Source organism: Cinclus cinclus, chromosome 8, assembly GCF_963662255.1.
Source record: "Cinclus cinclus chromosome 8, bCinCin1.1, whole genome shotgun sequence".
Taxonomy (NCBI): Eukaryota; Metazoa; Chordata; class Aves; order Passeriformes; family Cinclidae; genus Cinclus; species Cinclus cinclus.
In genome coordinates, this window is record NC_085053.1 from 26,309,313 (window position 1) to 26,333,088 (window position 23,776).

A 23,776-nucleotide genomic window follows, 5' to 3' on the forward strand; every position below is an offset into this window, starting at 1 on the left:
TGCCAGTTTCAAAACTTATCTTGATGATATTTGACCATTTCAGCTGAGCATTCTCCTGGCTAACAGTTAAAGATCTAGCAAAAAATAAAGTTGAATACAAGCCCCCTGCTTCTGCCTCTCAGTTCTCACTATATAAAGCATTTTGAAGCCTTTATTCTGCACAGACAACATCCAACAACCATGTGAGCCAGAGGTCCATAAAACAGAGAACTGAACTCAAAGTATCAGTTAAAAAAAAAAATTACAAAAACAGCAAAGTGACAATAATGTGATTTTTCTTAACTGGTGGTTTTCAGAAGTTTTGAACAGCACCCACTCCTTTGAATTGTATACTGGTTGTAAAATATCTGCAGCAAACAACAGCTGCAGACTTTAGTACCATGAACTACAACTTACAACAACTGGAAAAAGCATCAGCTGCATAAATACAAAATGCCAAACACCGAGATATTACAAACTGTATCAGAGAGTCAAATACCATTGTAAGCACACCAAGCAGGCCCACAGGGATAGGATCTTGTTTGACTCTTTCTGCAACCAGGTCCACCAGCAGCATGAGCATGTTGTAGATTCCTTCATGGATTTCGGTTCCCCACTTGTGAACAGCACTGGATGTCAACAGCTAATAAGGGAAAAAAAAAACAAAACAAAACAAAACTTTGAGCAAAATCAAAACAAACAAGGACAAATTAATCAGCTCCTGAGAATTTTTTTCACAATAAATGTTTCCTTGGAATGTGCTCATCACTGTCTGGTGCATTTTTCAGATATTCTTTCTGCACTAATGGCATAAGAGCTAATTCAATTTATACTTTTGTGGAAGAACACCTTAAATCACAGTTTATGACAGAAAATAAAATCTGTCAAAGTGTTTTCCGTTTGCATGCACTAGTAGAGACCGTAACCTTTGTGAAGAACTAGTATGAAACTAATCTGTTGGCAGACTGAACACACAACTATTAAATCTTGAAACAGGCAGCCATAAAGCTGCACTGCTGCAGGTGAGGTAACCATTTACCAACTCACACTTTTTGAGCAGCTTCTATTGGAAAACAAAGCACATGTGCCAGGAGAGAGAGGTATTTAATGCTGCTTCCACCTACTGAAACATGTTCTTTATATCTGGTTTCATGGCTGTTTATAAAGGACACTCGGCTGCCATCTGCAAATTTCATTTAATTCCTGCTGCATCTGAACAGAAGCAGATAAAAAACTTAATAGCTTAAATACAATCACTTTTTTGTACCATTAATGGAGTTTCCTGTAAATATTTCAGCGAACTGTAATCCAGCACATCCTGAATTTAATTTCTACAGATTATCCTTCTGGAGGAACAATCCACATTGTTTATTTCATATGTAAAAAAATTCCAAGTGATATAAAACTGTTTTACAAAAGATTAGTACCCTGATAACTAAAGGACAGAGTAACTTTAAAAAGGGTATGTATATGTTTTTATACATATGCTCTAAAAACTGGGCAGGAAATTTAGGCAGTACTCAAAGTAGATGGAATAGTGTGAAGTCAATTAGTCTGGGGAGGTCTACAGAGAAAATTCATAAGAGCCCTTGGCAAACACCTGTCCTTCAAACCAGGACAGGGTATGTATATGTTTTTATACATATGCTCTAAAAACTGGGCAGGAAATTTAGGCAGTACTCAAAGTAGATGGAATAGTGTGAAGTCAATTAGTCTGGGGAGGTCTACAGAGAAAATTCATAAGAGCCCAGAGAAACACATGGCACAGAGAACTGAGGTGAAAGATAAATTCTAAATGGATTGTGAATTTAGCAACCCTCTAAAGAAATAACAGAAAGAATGGTTAATGGAAATCTGACCATGAACTTGCCACCAGTGGCCATATCCAAGGGTCTTTAAACCTCTCTTTGGGCTCTGGTAATTACTACAGGAATCTTCATGAAAGACAAAAAATAAAAAAGCAAGCTAGGTGCTAAAGTTGGCCAGAGTTACAGAATTGGAATCTGGTATGATTTAAATTTAAATTTCTATTATTTTAATCTAGGAAAATAATTTCAGTGTGATTTTAATCTAAGAACTACCCTAAGTAGTTGCCTGAAGTCTGGATTATGAAGCACTATTTCCACCACAAACAACACAAAGAAACATTGAAATTGGCCTACTGTACCTACTTACCTTTTTAAATGCTTCAGGCATGCATCTGTCCATAAACCTCTTGCAATTCTCATCGGAATCAGAAAGACCTTTACAGAAAAGAGAGTGCTTTTTAACAGTATTTTTAAAAAATTCCTTTTAAAGATGACCTCAGGGACCTCGTTGCAAATTTGAGGGAACGCCAACTCAAACCAGCAGTAGTAAACATGCTACTGTTCCTTCATAATTAGCATGCTTTTTAAGCCACAAAAAGCATGACTTGAAAGAACCTGCCTTTCAGAACTAAGAATTAATTTCCCAATACCTTTTATAGCTTCTTCAAGCATTATTAGCACCATAAGTAACTTGTAAACTTCAGAGTTTACAATTCATACATTACTGATGCCCCACAGGCTCCCTCCAAAACCAAATTAAAGCACAGCCTTTTAACACAGATTGGAAACAGAGAAGCAAACCAGAACCACTTAACAGCTTCTATTCTTCCAAGGGATTACAACATTCCTTTAGTCTGCCATCAGGCATGACTGAAAAACTATCTTATACTCTCATTATACACCAGTTGTTGGGTGTGGTGCCTCCAAACACTCTAAACCCCAGCCAAAGTACTAAATAAGAAGAGTCAAATTCAGATCTAAGGCAATATAAGCATTTCACCAGGGAAAAACAACCACTTATACAAGCATGGTACAGCAGGGATTGAGAGGACAGCTCGCTTTTATGAATGGAAAACAACCAGCACAAGGAAAAAAAGAGTCAGTAATTTAGCTCTGAAAAGATGTAATTCTCACAATTATTAGAACACAAAGAAACATGTGTCCCGCTTTTTGAAAAAAAAAAAAAAAAGTAAGTAAACAAATTACTTTAGAGAGAAAGAAGAGATCAATTTTTTTTTTACAGCATTAGGTGGAACAGTTCACTGTTAACCACTTTCCCAGAGATGTAATTGCTGTGCAGGGTGCAAGTAAACAGCAGCAAGATTAAAGTGAAAGACACAACTGCCCAGCATTCTGTCAGTGACACTCTGAACAGGTAATCTGTGTAATTGTGAAAGGGAACTTACCCAATCTTGCCAGGTAGGTGGATGCAATTAGGCACTTGCCTAGAGACTCCTCCCGCTTGTAGGGTATGGACCAGTGATCTGTCAAAACTCTGCTCTCCAGTTCATACAAGTTGGTTGTTGGGAACTCAATCCCTTCACCAGAGCAATTCCCATTTTCATCATTTTTCTGTGAGTGAAAGGAAAAAAAGTGCAAGTGAAACAGTTTCCTAGACAAATTAAAAGGTTTAGAAAAGGCAGCTGTGCTTGTAACAACCATGTCAAATTCTCAACCCTGAGGCTGCTTGTGTTTTTTCAAGCAGAATTTAATATTTCAATTTGAACTGAAAGGATTACATACCTGGATGTATTTAGTGTAGATGGTAAGTACTATGTTTACATAACTAATTGTTAACTAATAGCTTATTTAAGCAGCAAATCTTGTTCCATAGCATATCAGATCCTAGAGCCAGGTGATAAGTACTTCCAGTCCCTGAGAGACTGTAAAATACAAATTTAGATCTCCATAGATCTGCACATTAATCCTCTGTTCAACAACTCATGTAGAACATGGGAATAGTTTACTCCAAGGGAAGTCCATTTCACCCCATCACATTAGAAATACAGATACTGTTCCAGTACATCAAGATTTTCTTTTACTGACTAATAACCTAAAGATAAATCTACATCAAATATAGTTGTCCAACAAGGTAATGTAATTTTCCTTCTCCTGAAGTCATCATGAGGTACTGACAAATATTCTGGAAGGTAATTGGGAAAAGGCAAGCAGGTGACTGCAGCCAAGCTTTACAGGTTTCCTTGCTAGTGGCACTAAAGAGCAGCTATTTCTGTGTACAGGACACAGAATTACCCCCTGCTCTCCACTAAGTGCCATACAAGGTAACTGCCTCAGCAGTGCCAAAGAAAGAGTAGACAAGTTATTCATTTATTTTCTTTTGTTTATTTTTTAACCTCCCATAGATGCCAGGTACCCAAAGAGTTCACATGGACTACCTTTCCCTGCCTCCACAACAGCAGGCAAAGCCATCAGGAGAAAGGACAGAATGTCTGGATCAGGCCTGGCAGCAAGCAGGAGCCACTGACGGAGACAGTGGAAAACAAGAGCAGTGATGGTAACAAGATCCCACTGAGAAAGAAGCCAGGGACATGGAGGGAGGAAGAATAAGCAGGAAACATATTTGAAAGTAAAAACCAGACAGTGTCAGGAAAGTGAATGGAACAATTAGAAAGGAATAAACCAAAAGAAAGAACTGAAGGAGATGGTATACCAAGAACAAAATCAATGTATGCACACAGGTGTGCTTCCAGCTCTCTCACTGTATTTGCTATTTGTGGGATTAGTCCTGCTTTAAAAAAGTAAATGTGTCATTCACTTCCATAATGGTACAAAACTATCAAGCCAAGGGGACAGCAATTGTACAGAGCTTAACCTTTAAAGTTCATGGACAGCATGTGGACTGGACTTACTAATGTTGTGGAGAGCAGCAGGACAATTTACAGGAACAGAACACTGCTTAGAAAAAAACCCACATATTGCTGCTTGGGAAATAAAGTGTCACCTTTCTCCAACTCCCTACTAAACACTTAGTCCTCCGTTTGTCTTTATGGGAAGTTGTACTTTAGCAGACCTGAATATCAACTCCTGAAACTGTGGCCACCTGATCCAGCACTGTGCATGGAAGCCTGATGCAATTCCCATCTAGCAAATCATGCCCTGTTAAAACTCTTCAGGTTTTGGAGAAGTGATGTGTGAAGGTCTACATGAAAAGACAATAAAATTATTTGGAAGTAATTTTTTAGGAATTAAACTGTTAATCATACAGCTTCTGTAAAGAACACCTATGCAGAAAACAAAACCATTTCCTACAGAAAACAATTGCTCAGTTATAAAGAAAGGGCTCACAATAACAGAACGGGAATGAATTTTTAGTATAATAAAGGCAGACTGAATATCACATCAAGGCAGACTGAATATCACATCAACACCCAATCGCTGGGAGTTCAGGGACTACAGTTCAGCCCCAAATTGTAGCCAACATTTCAACAAATGTTACAGAAACAGAGCAACAGTTGCTGCATTCCCTGGAGGAAAGCGTCCACATTAAATAAATGCAGTGACAGCAACTGGTCTCTAAAGAGGTGCAGATTAACAATGCAGACCTTCAGCTGTAGCTGAAAAACTCCACTCCTTGTTCTGCTTTCCCATCTGCACCCAAGCAATGCTGCTCATTAGTTACCTGTTTGCACACAAGTGATTGCCAGGGTCCATGACACAGAAATTCATATGGAAAGTGAAATAATACATGTTCTTCACTGTACATTCAGCTCCCACATTATCATAAATTATGCTTAGAACGCATCTGGACTATTTCTAGATTGAGTCTACCAACAGTGCAGTGAAAAGATGGTGTTACACAAAAAATGAGTGTGGTATTTGGAATACTGCCCTAATAATAATGGGAACTATTTGCATTGAAGGAGCACACTTTTGGCACTTTCCAGGAATTAGAGGCAATGAAGATCCTTGCTTGACAGCGCTCTGCTACTAAAACCATGTGCAGAAAGTATCAAGTTCATTTATTAATTTTAGAACAGATCACATTCACATAGCTTCAGAGCTCCTGTGAAACCTGTGACAGTCTAAAACGCACAAGCAGGCAGTTTAAAAACTAATTTTCCCTCCAAACCATTAATAAATTTAACACTCTGCATTTCTGGGAGATTACAGCTATGTTCACATTATATTAGTGCAGACTGAGTTGTGTTTCTTAAATCTATTCCACGAAACAGTCTCTTCAAAGACTTACTGCTGCTCTTTCATAATTAGTATCTTTCTGCACATGAAAAAGCCCAAACTGTTCCCCACACAATTTTTTAAATCAAGCTGGGCACTGCTCTTTAAAGTGAGGGATTTATTACCAGCAGCTGCTGCAGCAAGGTGAAACATCAGCTCGGTTCTTGCATCATCTTATATTGGCTGGAGATCTGAACACTGCAACACAGCCTGGTGAACTCACTTCTCTGCTGACATTCACAAATGCAACACAGCCCTGAACCCGTATCTGCAAACCTCTGTAACTGAGGAGCTCGGGAAGTGTCACTGCAAACTCTACTGACAAAGGTCTGTGGAGGAAATTTAAAAAATTTGAAGAAAAATTATGGTATATATGAAAGTAAACAGGATACAGGACCATATCAGCCTCCCCAAAAGTAGTTTTCTTTATCTTGGCTTTGGGGTTTGTTTGCTTGTTTATAAATAAACATACATAAAGCTATCTCCCTCCCCTCTAGTAGGTGACCAGAATGGTGTCTGCCAGTTGATGAAGATCTGTATCAGGACTCTGCAATTCTGGCTGAACAGACTTAGCACTGGACTGACCCCCAACATGATAAGGATTTCTTGGGATGTTCTTCCATGGAAGAGCGAAAAGCAAAAAAACCACCTAATCCTACTTCTGGTAATCAGTGGGTCATCCAAAGATAAACTGTCTGAAAGGGCTGTTACAATCACTCTTTTCTGCAGTAGGAAGTCATGGTGAACATCATAAATCTGCAACTATTTCTGCAGCTGAAATACTGAGACCAACAAACTTTTACTGACAAACCATTAATGTAGTTTTCCACACCTTCTGATACATCTCTTATTGCACAAAACCCTGAAGATCCCCTCATTCTAACAGTCTTGGCTCTTCTGGCCTATTTTCAAGATGTGAAAATACAGTTATGGCTAAACACACACACAGGCTCCCAGGAGAAATACCCTCACAGGAACAGGCTCAAGCACTGATTCAAGATTCCCTCTCTGGGGACCTGGGACCTCCCACATTTGCTTGCAAGGCTGAATAAACAAAAAATTGTTCAACATCTGATCAATAAAACATTGCTTAAATCTGTAGCATAGAACCTTCTATTGAAGAGTAATACAGAACAAAGATTAGCAAAAAAAGTGAAATATGAATTAACTGTAATTGCCAAAAGGTCACAGTTTAAAGCTTCTAAATGTATTCATGCAGTATTCAGCTACTTAACTCATCAAACACTGTTTAACTAAAGTTACTGACAGTTCCCATACCAGTCACTTCACATAAAATAACAAGGAGTTTAAGACTTGTTTTGATTCTAATTGGCAGCTTTAGTAATGAAATTACATTGAAATTATAATTTAAATTCGTTAATTTGATTTTGATAGGAGGCTACCAACAGGATCTATTATCACCATAGTTAAATCACATCCACACTCTTGAATCCAGTATAACTTAGGAAACAAAACCCCAAAGTCACGTTTCTTTCAACAAGCAACAGGATCAGACTTCCTAACACACCAGCAGACCAAGCAGTTACCTCCACCTCATGCCTCTCTAATAATTTTCACAAAATAACCATCATTTTATAGCCGAGAAAACAGCTTTTGAAGTTTCACTGCATTGTTCAAAAAAAAAAAAAAAAATCATAAAACCTTGTTTCTATGTGCCTACAAACAGGACAAAGTTTAACTGCTCTGCAAAGCAGTAATGAAAAAAAATACTTAAAGCCAGAACTACCAGATAAAAATTTTAGGTCTACCTTTCAGTTTTTATCACAGACATAGCCAACATAAAGAAATCAATTTTCCCAAGCCACATCTTTTCCAGCTGCCAAGTGTCAGCAGGGATGCTCCCCTCTGCCACAGCACTCATGGACCACTCACAAGTGTTTGCAGAGCACTGCAGTGCTCAGGTGGAGGCAAGGTGAGAGAAATATATCAGATACCCATAAAAACAGAGCATTTCTCTGCTCTGATGTACTGTGCCCATCAATCTGTGGGAGAAGCTATCAATCCTGAAGTCATGACCTGACAGTCCCTCCACCTGCCAGACTACTGATTAAAGCAGCTTTTACTTTCAAGCCTGGATGTCAAACCTTTTTTCTGTTAATTAACCCTAAAAGGAGGATATTGTCACCTAGAACTGAAACACAAGTGTAAGAATTCAAAGCCTTTCAAATAACTCAAAGCTACCACCTTGCACTTAAACATTAAGAACAAGCTACTGAATGTTTAAAAAAATTGTCACATTTTCATACCTGTAACCGATTTGTTTTTTATAAACTGGTATTCCAAACAGTTAAAGAACTTTCAGCTCTTGTTAAGTGGCAGATGTGGGAACAAAATTGGAGAGTATTTCCTAGCTGCCTGTTCCACTGGACCCACACTGCTAAGAGCAAGCTTGGTATCCCCTTGAGAATATGTCAGTATTAGTAAGAGTCAAAAAATGGTGTCATGTATGGAATTTCCACATAATGCTTCTTGTCTGGTAATAAAAAAACCCACTGTGATTCCTGAATGTTTTACTGACAAACAGACATTTAATTGCAAAGCATTGTCACAGTTTTAAACTGTTTTAAGTCCTAAAGAGATATAGCATCTCACCATTGAATTTTCACCCAGAGAAACACATTTGGTTGCAAAAATTATAAGTGTAGCAACAGATAGGAATGATTTTGTTGTTTATGTTCTGCTAAGAGAACATAAGCTTCTTGGTGAGATACATAGATGTTTTGTTATTCTTTCATAGAAATGAAGCTCTTAAAATTTCTACTATGGACTACTTTACACAAACAAATGCAGTCTTGTCACAAGAAAAAAATGCTAGTATTTTGTAGTGCTAATATGAAAGAATGATACCAATCTACTACTACAGGAAAACTAATCCCCCTTTACACACTCCACCTAACTGAAGCTGATCTGGACTTCCATCATAGAGATGCCCTAAGAAAAACCCAATTTATTTAGTGAACTTTCTCACAGATGGTTTTAGACATCGACCTTAACTTAGAGTTGCACAAGAACACCACCAAGGATGCATATTTTGACTAAACACTAAGTAGCTGTAAAGGATTATATCAAACTATAACCACAAAACCCCTGTGGTTCCACCTTCCCTCTGCCTCCCATCTCTCACAACCAAGAACTGTGTAAGACTGGGAATAAGAACACTACATGAATTTGAAAAATAAAAATAAATTCAGCCAAGCTGAGAATTAACTCAAGAGTTTCTGAAAACATGGGTTGTACTCTCTCCCTTATTTCCAGGGTGATGGTGTGATGTTACTAGGCAATACCTACCCCCTGATGTACTTGCCTCCTTGTTCAAAGATAAACATAGTCCTGAGCATCACAGCAAAACAAAACAAAACAACTGAGGCTCCGTAAAAATAGCACTTGAATTAAAACCTCCATTTAACTTTAAAAACACAAGGAGCCTCTTTGCCCTTTTATGCTGCTAGTACCACAGTATTCAGTGAAATCTGAGGAAGAGATTCAGTACAACCACTTTTGGCAACATATTCTGAAGTCTGATAAGTTGTAGGTGAGGGAGAGGTCATGGAAAACACTGTTAGGAATGCCATTCATAAGGAACCAAGGAAAACACTTATCTTCCATGTGTTCTCACTATTGTCTGTGGAGATATTTAAAAATTTACTCCATTAGTGCAACTACAAACAGCCAGACTTGGAATCAACACCAGTATTCCTCCCAGCCCTTGAGTTTTCATAAGCACAAAACCTCATGCTTGTTCCCAAATAACTCAGAATAACTTGGTGTGATATCAGATAAAACATTGTGCTTTAAAACAATATAACAATGAATCACAAATGCTTAACATTTCAGTACTTAAAATTAAGTCAATACTTGTATCTCTCTTTGCCAAAACACCAGGAATTAATAGAGCAGTTCTGCAGAACCACTACATAAAGTGGTTACTGTAATATTTTAGTGACCAAAGGTCAGGCTCTGGAAAGCAAAATTAATTCAATAATGCTACTAAACACTCATCTATACTTCTGTTCTACTGGTGTATAGTGAAACAGAAACCAGAACTCACAAAGAAGCTGATTCTGACAGTGTGTAATTCCAAAATTGTGACGAACTAATATGAAAAAAATCTTTAAATGCCTCTCAAGAGGCATTCTGATCTGGCATCAGAAAAGCCAGAACCGTTGTAAAGCGGTGGCAGGAAGATCAAGTGGCAAGAAACACTGGGAACATTGGCTTTTAAAATTAATTTTTAATTTGGCCCCTGAAACATATATACCAAAGACCATTCCTACAGCAGCACACATACATGGCTTTTTTCAAAATAAAAGCTTACAAAAGAAACAGGCACTTCCTCTTCACCCTCCTCATACAAAGAGCTACTGTTCCTTAATCCAAAAGCAATCCAAATGATTTGCTGGAATTAACTTCTAACACTGGCTAATTTGTTTTTATTCTCATTCTTCCTCAGTATTTCACTTCCTTATTAAACAGCTGCCACAGAATAGCACTGTAAACTGGGAAGATGACCAAAAAATGCTTCCAGATGACATTATACCAGAGACACTTCCTGCCCAGCTGAGAATTTGGCTGTACAGAGCTGTGTCCCACCTTCACTGACCCTGCAGGCATCATCTTCACCAATGAACTAGTAATTAGAGTGCTCCTCTCAATCCAGCAATTACCCTAATGATCACGTTAAGTGATAATGACTTCGTGAGTTATTCAAAACAAAACTTACATTTAAAATTAACCAGATGCACCTCTCAGTATCACCCCTACTTCCCTAACTCCATGTAGCATCTCTATTAGTCTGTTATATCAAGAATGAAACCCAGAGTATTTTCTTTCAAATGCTTTCAAGGAAGTGTTAATGGAATCAGAATATAGAAAGAGGTTCCACACCAGGGCCACTCATTTTTGAAAACAGTGATGCTGAAAACCAGGAGTGCTAAAACACTAATTCCACTTGACATTCTGATGGCATCCAGCCAGGGACCCAGTGCCAGAATCCAACACAGAGCTTTATTTGATTGCTTAATTGTTTTACAAGGCCAATTCGTAGACAAGCCACACTGTTAAATTTCCACACAGAATGCAAGAAAAACTCACTTTTGCAAAGCTCAAGACCACTTACAAGAGAGAAGACTGACTCTAAATGCGCAGAATTGTAGCGTGAAATCCATCTCGTTTGCTTGAAGGCTAAATACCTTCTTTGTCTTTAAATAAATACAGCTCCTTCCATTCAAAGATCAAAGAACTTCACAAGCCAAACGTCCATGGTTCTCCTAATAAAGCACACCCTATTATCCTCATTTTACACATTAAAAGCTAAACCAGAGGTTAAAGTACACACCCACCGTGACGCAGCACATCTGTGGCAGAACTGCTTTCAGTCCTGAGCTTTAATAATGAGGAGAGGTAGGGTTTGAACACCACAGTTCTGCAGCATGACTAGTGAGAATGTTCCTGGCACTGGCACACACTACAGTCGCCAGCCTGTTTTTTCACCAAATCCATTCTCTTGCAGTCAAACAGCAACTCAAAAGCAATCTTGGGCAAGTTTTATTATAAACCTTACCTAGTAAAATCTGGCATGTATGAGCTTTTGATCCAGTTCAACTAAAAAAACATAAATCAAAAGAGCACATGCTGAAGGGGACAGGAATAGCCAGGGGGGTAATATAATCTGTTCATCACAATTTAGCCAAAAGGTCACAGTAATGGCTCTCAGAAGCTGTTTTAAAAGCAAATTAAGATTGTTTTAGTGAAGGTTATACAAACTATTGGTATATGTTTAATATTTTTATCTGCCCCTTCCCACAATTTCAAGTTCTTTGGTCACAATCTTTGCATTAGTTTAACCTCCTCTTCTCTACCCCATTCCTCTCAAACTCATTAAAGCCAGCAATTGTGGCACTTGTGGCAATTCATGGACACACACTGACAGACGTTGTCATCACACTCATTTATAGTCTTGTCTTAAATTATAAGGATTTAGCAGCAGTTCATAAAGCAGCTTATGTGTCAGTCAGATGAAGAGATGAGCATAGCCTCCCTCAGCACAGAATCACACCATGACAATCTGCATGTTGCCTAAGGAATAAACACAGAAACCCCACACACTTGCCAAATTGCAAGATTTACTTCTGTTGACAGACATAATCATAGAAGTTATGTCAAACACACAAAGTTACCTCTTGGAAAAGCAGATGACCTCTGTCTACCAGTGTGGTTTGGTGCTACAAAGGGCAAAACTTCCAACCAGCTGTAAACCTCAAGCTGAATTTCCTGCTGTTTCAAGAAGACTGCACAAATGAACTGAAGCCCCCTTTCCATTTCCAAGTCTGGCCTTTTCCTTTTGATGAGTTAAGGGTGGTCATGCTACCAGCATCAAAGCCAGAGGCACACCACAGCTATTGACCTAAAACGGAAGCAATTGGGAACACTGGTCTGCTGAAACTGAAGTTTTAACCTCATGAAATTGAAATTTGTGCACATCTTCACCTCAAGCCTCATACAGAAAGAAAGCACAGGGTATATGTTGGGTCAGCTCACAGCAGCTATCTTGCTTCTGCGCCAGTTACTCCAAACTCAGGCTTCTTTAACACTTTCAGACAGTCCTGAAGACCAGCAGTCTGGAGCACTGAAAGAGGATTCACACTGATTTTTAAAATCTTATCTAAGGAAAACATGTTTTAACTAGTATGATATGTATCTGGTTGCTGTGCTCCTCTCAAAGAAAACCACTAGACAAGCCTTTCTTTGATCCACATGAATGCTGAACAGATTTTAACATTATGTAATAGAGACCAAATAAGCACATGCAAACATAATGGATTCATTACTGATTAGGGAAAATGTAAAGGGTTTAATCATTCATAGACCTATTCTTATATGCATGCTAAAGTGTGCTCAGCCAAAAAAAGCATGTAAATTCAAAGTACAGACCCGTTAAACATGTCTTGAAGAATGACTGAAGCATTCTTGTTATTTTTAAATTATAACATCTAATCCTAACTTTTGTTCATGGAGTGTTAGACTGGAACATTTTACTCGGGGGAAAATTTCTAAGAATTCTCCTCCTGTGATTTATCTCCTGTTGCTGATATATAAAATCCAAAAATCTAACACACCACTTCCTCCCAACTGAATAAAAGTTAAGACTGGTATTATGAAGAGAAGGAGGAATACACACTCAGCTGTTAGAAAGAGAGATGATACTGAGAGGAAGAAAACCAGAAATAACATCTGAATTACCACAAGACAGCATGGGGTACAATATGTTTCACCATAATGTGTATGATTACAATGAATAATATAGTTGCTTCTGCAATGGCTTTCTGTACAGCTTCATATGCCATAAGCTTCTGCTGAATGGAAAACTACTGATTAACCTGATTAATTACTGATTAACCACTTAAAGAATAGCTGCAGCTTATTAAATTTAATGCTAGGTTACAGCTGATGATTAAAAAAAAACAAACAAGAACTGATCATATATCAACTTCCTCCCCTCATAAAACGTATGACAAAAGGTGTTAAATTGTACTGCAGTGTTAGACAAATATGCACAGGCAACAATTCCAATCACAGGACTTTTATAGATGTAACTCTTCTATTACATGTTTTGTACACACATCCAGGAGTTGACAGATGCTCATATGCAAATGAATCCAATTACTAAAGTGTGGTATAAATTTATATAAAGTTTCATATAGCAAGACACCCCAATGCTTCTGAAATGCCTGCTCTGTGCAGTGATTTGCCTACATTGAAATGTTTTGACTTCCCTCCTGTGGGTTAAAAAGAATGCAAGTCAGAGCAAACAAGAACATGAGTGGCAAAGGAAACTATTATAAAGCGTAAGTAAATTTGATCAGAAATACAGGATGAAATAATGGGGGGCGGGAGAATCCTCTGAGAGTTGTCAAAGTGCCATTTGCAGTGAGAACAAGAGCAGGGATAAAAGTGCTTCTCTGAAGTTTACACTGACAGCTTCTCTTGAAATGTCACACTGACAAGGCAGACTGTCCCAGCTATAGCTACATCCAACCCAAATGCCAACAAAACCCCTCATTCACTCTCAGTCCTTCACAGGAAAGGTTGGAAAACAGTTCCCTGGCACTCTGGTCAGGGAAGTTAAAGAGCAGCTCCACTTCTGCGTGGCACACGTGCCATGCCATGGATCACCTTACTCCACGAGCCCACATCAGCAGCTTAGAGAAGCTCAGCATCTAACCCAGTTAAGTCAGTGAGCAGGATCACCTATCTTTATTCCACAGGGCTGGACGTCAGTATGCCGAGGCTACGGATACGGATGATCTGTGCAAGTGTAGTTACGCACCAGATACGCCCATGGACTCTTCATGAATGTATTTATAGACACATACACATGCATGCACAGAAAGGGAGCACTTTTCTGGCACAGAAAACCCTCAGGATAGTCTTCACTGGAGCCTGGGAAAGTGCACGAGGTTCCCCGATTTTATTCTTAATGCTTATTCTTATGCTTAAGCATCTGCTCTCAACCACTTCTTGAGACAGACTGCACAAGGTGGTCCTGTGGTATCACACAGAGGGGCCTTCTGCTGTTCTCACCCCCAGGAGTGCCAGAGACTGGACATTACTAATCAGCTCTTTTCTTATGAGCACACTGCTAAGTTTTGGGAAAAAGACCAGGAGGAGGAGAAGGCTTTATAGGAAAGCACTACAAGAGTGTTCCAGACAGCAAGGAGAGCACTAGGAGTGTATCTGCTGGCTGAAGGGTTCAGAGTTCTGGAAGACTATGGAAGAGAGAGAAAGGTAAACAAGGAGGAAGGAGAACCTGGGAAAGGCTGACATTGTCCAGAACTTCTATCTACTTCAGTTTTATTTTACATCACAGGCCTAAGTTATGAGTTTAAGCTCTGTTCTGAAAAACATTTGACCTCGCTGCGTTCCTATTTCAGAACTTACGGTCAACTTATCCAAATAAAGCTGGATTTAAAGTCATACCCTCACTGCGCTTTCTTTCATATTGTGCAAACAGTTAAAAAAATAGACAGCCCTTAGTCACCGGGATTATGCAAGAAGGCACAAGAGGGGGAGCGAAAAGCAGAGCCCTACGGTAGCCACACATTCCTGGAATGCCAAGGAAAACCCTGGGTGCGCTTCACCTTGCAGCGATCGCAGGGAACGGGCTCGGGAGCGCGCGGCAGGCAGGGAACGCGGCGGGACGAGGAGCCCCCGGCCCGGGCAGTGACGGAGGGACCCGGGCACCTCCCGCCGGCCCCATGCCCGGACCGACCCCCGCCCGCCGGGCCCCGCCAGCAGGGAGGCTGCTGGTGGCTCCCACCGCCCCGGGACCACCCGCCCGCAGCTCACCTCGGTCTCCACCACTTCATGGTAGGCGGGCGGAGGGTCGAAGCCGCCCCCGCCGCCTCCGCCGTCCCCGTCGCCGCCGCGGGGGCCCTGCCCGCCGGCGGGGGAGCCGTGCCCGCCCGGCGGGCCGTGCCCGCTCTCCATGGGCTCGTAGCCGCCGTAGTGGAGGCCGGGCCGCTCGTTGGTGAGCAGCGCCACGGCCTCATTGATGTCGTTCTTGGCCAGGCGCAGGGCCTTGCGGATGGCGGCCGCGTCCGAGAAGCCCATGCAGAGCAGCGTGGTCATGTGCTGCTCCTCCTCGCTCTCCATGGCCGCGCCGGGGAGCGGGGCACGAGGAGCAGGAGGAGGAGAAGGAGGAGAAGAAGGAGGAGGAGGAGGAGAAAGAGGAGGCCGGGGCCGGGGGGAAAAAACCCCCGCGGACCGAGAAGCGCCGGGCTCAGGCGCTGCCCGCCCCGCGCGCCGCCATGTTGCCGGGAGCGCCGCTCCCCTCCCGCCACCGCCCCGGCCCCGCCCCTCCCCGCGCGCGCCCCGGCCCCGCCCCCGGCCCGGCCCGGCCCGGCCCGGAAGCGGCGGCGATGCCCAGGCCGGGGAGCGCCCGCCGGACCCGCGTCACGTGACGGGGGAGGCGGGGGATGAATGGACCGGCGTGGGAAGGGGGCGTGGCCGGGTGGGCGCGTGAGGGGAGCGGGGAACCGGACCGGGATGGGGAGGGGAATGGGGACCGGGGATGGGGACCGGGACCGGGACCGGGACCGGGACCGGGACCGGGACCGGGATCGGGATCGGGATCGGGATCGGGATCGGGATCGGGATCGGGACCGCAACCGGGTGGGAACGGGGATGGAGATGGGAATAGGGACGGGAACGGGAACTGGACCGGAGATAGGGATGGAAACGGGTAGGGGAACTAGGGATGGGAACGACGATGTAGACCGGGATCGGGACCGGGGATGGGAACTGAGACGAGGTTGTGGATTGGGATCCGGACCCAGGATTGGCGTGCGGACCGGGACCTCGATCGGGATCAGGACGGGGACCGGCGCCGGGACACGGCGGTGTCTGACGGGCTGCCGGGGGCGGGCAACCCGGGAGAGGCTGCCATTCCCGGGCCGCTGCCGCTGCCGGTAGTGCCGCCGTTCATGAGGGCTCCCACCCGTGGGCAGGGGCCGGCGGGGCGCGGCCGGCGCGGCGAAGCGCAGCCCGTGGAGTTTGGGGACGGGAGCGAGCGGCGGGGCTGGCGGGGACAGCTGCGCCCTTGGCTGAGGGAATGGGGTCGGTTCTGTGGCCAAGAGAATTCCCGGCCCCGGCCGACGGCTCCTGCCCCTGGAGTGGAGTGGAAGTGATGGGAGGATGCTTTGGCTCCCGGGAGCACATCGTGGAGTTACTGGAATTACATTCATTTAAGCATATTATATTAGGAGGAAATTCAGAGTGGGGAGGCCATGGCACAGGTTGTCCAGGGAAGCTGTGGCTGCCCCATCCTTGGAAGTGTCCATGGCCACGTTGGACAGGGCTTGAAGCAACCCGGGGTAGTGAAAGGTGGTTGGGGTTTGATCTAGATGATCTTTAAAGTACCTTCCAACCCCAACCATTCTATGTTATATACACAACGAAGCAGAGTACAATCATGACAAAAAAAAAATCTAGTGCCCAAAGCAGAAGGTTTATGTATTCCTTTAACACGCTTCGTGAACTCTTGTACTGCACAGAAGTCAGCAGATCTGGATCTCCTGGCACTCTCCCAAGCAAAATTTATTACTTCATTGTAACAATGTATTTTCTCTGTCCAGAGAAGAGGAGGAAGGAGGAAACAGATAAAAGATTTGTCAAGATCAGTGCTGGTATCTGCATATAAACATTTGGTTTTGGAGGCTCATGTTTTCAGGCAAACTCTTTTGTGTTAGCAGTGAGTGACTGGAGTTAGGAATCCAGAAACCCCTCTCTGATGTCTCAGATGCAAATCATATTCAGCATAAAGGAAAGTTTCAATTGTAGGGGACACAAGCAGCATGTAGGTCTCCAACAAGAACTTTCAGAGCTTGGTGTTGGTCTTTGAAAGAGACAAACTAATGGATCAGTCTGGACTGGCAGATTTTGGATTAATTTTTAGATTGCAGTATGGCACCAATGATCTCATTTTCCTTATTTACTTTCCTGAAAAGTAATCACAGCTCCTTCATCTTGCTCAATCCTTTTTGATTTTTTTGTTTTCTCTAAGCTGACATTCAGTGGAATGGAGATAATGTCTATATGACTGTGATCTGCACCTTCTGGATCTTAGGAAGGTCTTTTATTCAGTCTGATCTCCAGCTATAAAAAATTGTTATGGCTCAATCTTGGCAGGCTTCAGAAAAACTCCAGCACTTCAAATGCATTCAGTTAATATGCAGAATATTGACTCACTGCTTACTCATGTGACTAACATTTAAATGACACTTTCTCATTTTTAAAGGGTATTATAAATGATTGTTTAATCCTCACAGCCTGATGAAATCAGTTGGCATAATTTTCCCCTACTAATGCAAAAAAAAGTTCATAGAAAAAAGTAAGAAATTTATTAGATGTCATTATTGCTTTTAGAATTATTTCAAGGAAGTGCCTCTGTAAATTTGTGCTGAGCTAATCAATGAAAACTACACAAGTGATGGAGGAACTAACTGTAATCCCAAGTGACAAAGGAAGAAGAGGATACTTCGCCATTAAATTGCTACTGCTCAGATGTCCTGAAAGCAGTTGGGGGGGAATTTGAATTTACCAGTAGGAGAGAATAACACTTGGACACAACAGCTCAACATAACTGACAGTGACGGCAGTGACGGGTGCTGGTCCTCAAATACTTTCTTACAGACTCCACTGACAGCACCTCTCTTGAGACTGCTTGAAGGACAAGATCACACATTCCAGCTTAGTGAAGGAATGGGTGCATCCTTTTCTAGATGTTATTCAGCCTGGAAGTCCCAGTTTGCAAATGCTTTTCATGCATTGCCATGTCTAGAAAAGTTGCAGGGAGAAGCAGAGCAAACTTGTCTGAGAACAACGAAAGGGAACAGTGAGTGATTCTCTGTGGGGCACCAGGAGCTGCAAGGAGAAAAGGGAAGGAAATAAACTGAAGGTGGGGGGGAGACACAAATATCACCAAGATCTGCCTTTAAATAACTTGGAGTTTGTGCCTGCCAGTTAGATATTAAACACAGTTATAAGTTATTTGATTGCCTTACCATGTGGAAGGTAATTACTTTCTACTGACTGCATCATGTCGTGTATCCTGAGGCATGTCTGACATGAGAAATCTCTGTGTTACAGAAAAAAGACTTTTGAACAGAAACCACTGTTTTGGTAAGTGGTTGTGCTGTGACATCGAACCTGGCTTTTTGGGTTGGTCGTGGTATGGCCAGGTAGAATAAAAACAGAGTGTGATGGAGAATTGTGCTGACTTTGGCAGCAGTGTTACAGTGGGTGTGTTTGAATAATTTGTCTTTTTAATGAGAATGCTTTTATGCTTTTCTCCATAGTTAAAAGACAATCCCATGTTTACAGATCTTTTGCTATTTAAACTGTGAATGCAGTGTTTCCCCTCAAAGAGAAACAACTCTATTGTTCTGGTGGAACATACGCTCACAGCCAATCCAAGAAGTGACTCTGCCTTATTGAACTTGGAGGTTTCCTTGTTGTTTACAGCTGTTGGGAAATTCCAGCCAAAATCCCACGTACTTGGAAAACACCAGTGCCACTCTGATTTTGTATCCCTCTTTGTTGTACTGTCCTAGCCATGATTGTTATATAAATACTCGGATTATTATAGAAGGGACCTAAAGTTCATTGTCTTGCCACCAAATCTTCAATTTCATGTGTGTTTTACTCAGCATAAAAGAGTGTCTTTCTCCTATTTTGTTCAAGGTACTATAGGAATATATTACTGATGGAAGCTTACCATGAGTTAAAATTTGCTGTTTATAAATAATGGCTAAATATGGGAAATCAGAATGAAATTTAATGACAGGATTCTACCACTCTACAGTGCATAAGCACAGGAGGAGTTGTATGAAAACTGGGGCTACAGTAGCTAGAAAATACTCCTTTGCAGTTGTTGAATGAGTGAGGAGTGTGTGTGAGCCTGGATGAATCCAACATCCCTTGTTTGGAAGAGAAGAACATTCTTTTTCTGACTGATGTTAATGGTTTAGGATGCTGATAAAGTTGGATCTCAGGGTTTTAAGAAGGGGCTTCTATCCTGTCTGCAAGATGAACAGAAACACTCTCCACAGGCTGCAGGGTAAATCCTTTTTTTGTAGACTTGAATTAGATTAACTAAAGAGATAGCAGAGGAATTGGTGTCTTGCAGGAAATCTCGTCACCTGCTGGAGGCAAGAGGGTAACTTGCTGGGGAGAAATGTCTTGTCCCTGTACCCCTAAAGATACCAAACACTGACAAGAGGAACATTTGTAAATAATGTTTACAGAGGTCTCCCTAATCTTATATTTCGGATGGGAAGGTACTTGCTGTTTAGTGTAGCTGCCTGTTGGGGCAAGGGATATCTTTACTACCTGAAGAAAGAATATCTGGGATATTGAAGAACCAAGTATTTGTATAGTATTGCAAATAATTAATCCAGGTTTTCTGAATTTTTTTATATTTCCTTCCTTCCTTCCTTCCTTCCTTGTGTTTCTTGTCCCACCCAGTCTCTTCCAGTTTCCTGTTTCTAGTTTATTTATAGCTTAACATAATAGGTGGATTTTAAGGAAGTGCCTTGGGAACTAGATAGTAAAAATCCCCCTGAGTTACTGAAAGTCACATTTCTTATATGTAGATATTGATGAATTGTGTTTGGCTGCTTTTAGCAGAGAGGTTCAAAGTATCATAACCCCCCTCCAAGGTACAGCTGCAATGAGGAATAAGAAAGTAGATGCACAGATGCTTTTGACTCCTCAGGTAGCTGTGCAGCCTCACTCAAAACAGATTTTAGCAAGCATAGGAAGTGAGTCTGTTCACAAGCACCAGCTGACAGATTCCTACAACACTCTTCTAGGCTTTGTCTATAGTAGGAATTTTTGCTGCCTTCACAGCTTTTGTCCATCGAGAAAGGAGATCTGAGCTGGGGCAGCCGCCAAGGCTTCGCCTGCTGTCAGCAATGATTTGCAAAGAGGCAGCTTCCTGTGGTTTCAAGCTGGGACTCATGCACACTTGTAATCATGATTACAATATTTAGCTCAAACACACAGCTTTTAAGATGGGCATCTAACAAGCCTTTTGGGGGATGGATGGATACCATTAACTCCTCAACATGTTTGCAACAGCTACAAACCATCGTGGGGCTGAAAGGGAAAGAAAGTGAACAGATCTTGTGGTGTTGCTGTGTGTCCTCCAGCAAGTTTGTCCCTGTTGTTATTCCAGCATCCAAAGGGAGCTGGAGCTGAACCATGACGGTTTTCCTGCAGCAGAAGCTGGGTACCCGCTGGCCTCCTGAATACAAAAATGAAGTTTCATACTGTTTCCCTTGAATGGAAACAGCATGACGTGAGCGTGGAAAGAGCGGAACAGTATGTTAAGGGAAACAGGGCTGAAAGGAGAGAACAGCTGACTCCAGGGGCTGAGCAGGTCTGCTCCCTCTGCTTCACTGTGTGGGTTTGTTTCCAGCTCAGACCATCTAGTGGTTCTTGCAACACATCTCCACAGGTCTGGGCTGCAAAATGAAACAACTGCAAGGAGGTTGTTCCTTCTTCCTGAAACAAGCTTCGCAGCCTGTGGGAAATGAAAGTTAAGGCTGAACTTTAAAACAAGCTGAAAGCACTCAGATACAGAAGTGCAGAGTGAAGCCATTCAATAGAGTCAGATTTGGAACAGAGCCCTGAAAAAAACCTGCAGTTATGACTAATCCATTTTTAATGTGTGGTTGTAGGTAAAATCGCTTCTTTAAAAAATAATTTCTCTCCCTGTATTGGTTACAGTCCTTTACCGTCATTTTAAATAAATGATGTGTTGACATGTGAGCTCAGTTACGCATGGACTGCAAGGACAGAATTATTTCTGATGCTGGAGAGGCTCTGGCTGAGCTGCTGGTGAAGGGGAGAAATGATACAAACAGGATATTCAGTGTCAAGCTGCAGCAGCACCTGGAGATACCCACTCAGGGGCAGGCACTTGGATGCTCACTCTCTCCTGCAGCCAAGTTAGCTGAGGAAACTTGATGTCATAGTTGACTGTAAAGCCCTGTTTGTGCAGGGATGAGCCCAGGCAGAGACATTTTAGAAGTGAAACAGCCACTTCTTGTGGCACTGAACAAGTCTGTGAGGTACCACACAGTTGTACAGCGTAGCCTTCAGATGCTTTTGTTTTGTGCTCGAGTTGTCCCAGCCTTGCTTGCTGGTCCCCTTGCAGGGATCCCTCAGTGCTGTCACAGAGGCAGTGATGTTAACACACGTGTGACACTGTGAATGTCCTGGCTGTTGTGATACCAGCACAACACATACAGACTTTGCAGTCTTACAATCAGTAGAGCTGCGACTAGGAGCATGGAACCACTGCAAACACAGATTGACTGTGGTGGGGAACAGCATGAAGACTGTTTAGGCAGGTAGAAAACAACACAGCAAATCCAGCTCTGATGGGATATACTCAAAGACTCCCTCAGTCTAGCTAAGGGTGTGTGCTGTGGTGACAGAGCCTGTAGTGACATTTTGTGAGGGTGAAGGCTGTTCTCTGCAGCGTGTGTGTATCTGATATCCAGGAACAAAAGCAGTTGGCGTTTCCCTGGTGTACACTGAAACGTGCTGCAATGTGATAGAACAGGGAACTCCTTGCTGGCTTCTTGCCCTCTGCAGATTACTTCTGAATTAGGTGCTGACCTTTAAAGCGAGACCTGCTTCTTCAGTTTCTCATTGTTTAAATTCTGCACTGAAGCTTGAGGAACAAGTCTGTGAAGCTGCAGGATTTTGTTTAAGCTCTAATTAGTGAAACACAGAATAAGTTGGAAGGAGTCTGAGGGAGAGAATCACAAAATGGAAACCATTTTACAGATCTGGTGCCTTTTACTTTTTATTTTACTTAGTTCCATAACAGTATGAGCCTGTGTGTTGCTGGGCATGAATCAACACCAAAAAATGGTTGATACAAAGTCTGGTCCCTAACCCTCTCCTGCTGTTAAAGTGCACCTCTGCCTCTTGGTCAAAATACCACCTTATGTGCCCTCAGTGATTTGGAAACCCGAAGTTGTGCTCCTGCTGCCAGGATATTGTACTAGAACACTGCAGCTGCTTGGCACCAGCAGGAGTTTGGAGGTGAGAGAGGTGAAAACCATTATCCTGACTAAAAATCTGGAGGTATTTAGGCAGAGGGGCTGTGATGGAAGAACCTCTTTCCCTTTTTGAATGTTTTTAACATTATCGTTGCTTCAGCTGCAATTTCACCGGATTTCTCCATTTCTCATTCAGGCAAATTCTGACATTTTGTGCAGATTATGAAGTGCTGGCTGAAGGGCAGCTGGAACTGGGACTCAGCTCTGGGTGTGAGGCAGCAGCTGTCCCATGCCAGTGAGAGACCTCAGGACTTCAGGATCTTAAGGTGGGTCTCACATGAAGCACGTGAATACTTTTGGTTCCATCACACGGCTTAATTCTTCAGAAGCACAAAGAGGTTTTTCAAGGCCGTGAGAGCCTAAAGCCTTGGATTTCTCCTTCCTCATCTGCCTGCTGGCACGAACAGTGTTGTCCCATTTACAAGGCATTTGATCTGTCAGTGACTCATTCCCAGTCTCCCTATCTGCACCAGCAAGGTGCTTCAGGGCTGAGTCGCACCCATGTATCAGCCCTGTTACTGTACCCTGTTATCATCTGCTCTTTTCACTCCTGGGGTGCTCCCGGCCTTTGATCTGTTCCTGAACTGCAGCAACAGCTTTTCTTGTTTTTCAATTCTTCATTACACTGTGCAGGGCCATCAGCCCTCCCCAAAAGCTGCAATCTCTGCTGCCTGCATGCTGCTCTCACAAGTACATCCAGGCTTTTTCTTGAAAGCGTGAAATAAAAGTCCTATTTCCCTCAGCCCACAAATAATCATGGCAGAAATCAGTTTGCTTCAAGATGGCAATTTCCATCAGACACTACATGGTGGTATAATTATATGGTTAATTATTCCCTTGCTTCTCCCTGCTGCATTTAGCTGCTGCTTTTAAAAACCTATGGAGCAGAGCCTGTTTATTTCATCCTTAAAGCACCTGATGCTGTGGGCTCTGACCAGTCTGTAAATCCTAATGTTACTGAGCAGTCCTGAATCCTGTCTTCCAGCAGAAGTCCCCTTTTGCTGGCCAGGCTAGATCTAGTTTAATTAGAGGCTGGTTCTGTCAAAGCTAGAGACCCCAGTGGAAGAAAGGTGCTCAGTGTGCTGAAGGACTGAAAGAGCTTTCTGTGTTTTACTGTTTGTTTTTTTAAAATGTAAT

At 42.4% G+C, this 23,776-nt stretch overlaps 1 protein-coding gene across 1 annotated transcript in view; it reads right to left on the minus strand.

The window, feature by feature from the left end:
- USP24 (ubiquitin specific peptidase 24) overlaps positions 1–15,656 on the minus strand; it is a 61,358-nt gene extending 45,702 nt beyond the window's left edge. The window contains exons 1-4 of the mRNA XM_062497240.1: positions 15,351–15,656; positions 3,194–3,359; positions 2,155–2,222; positions 479–622 (exon numbers count right to left, since the gene is read on the minus strand). Coding sequence (XP_062353224.1) covers positions 479–622; positions 2,155–2,222; positions 3,194–3,359; positions 15,351–15,656 — 684 coding nt within the window. The remainder of the gene's footprint in view (positions 1–478; positions 623–2,154; positions 2,223–3,193; positions 3,360–15,350) is intronic.
- Between the last annotated feature and the right edge of the window lie 8,120 nt (positions 15,657–23,776).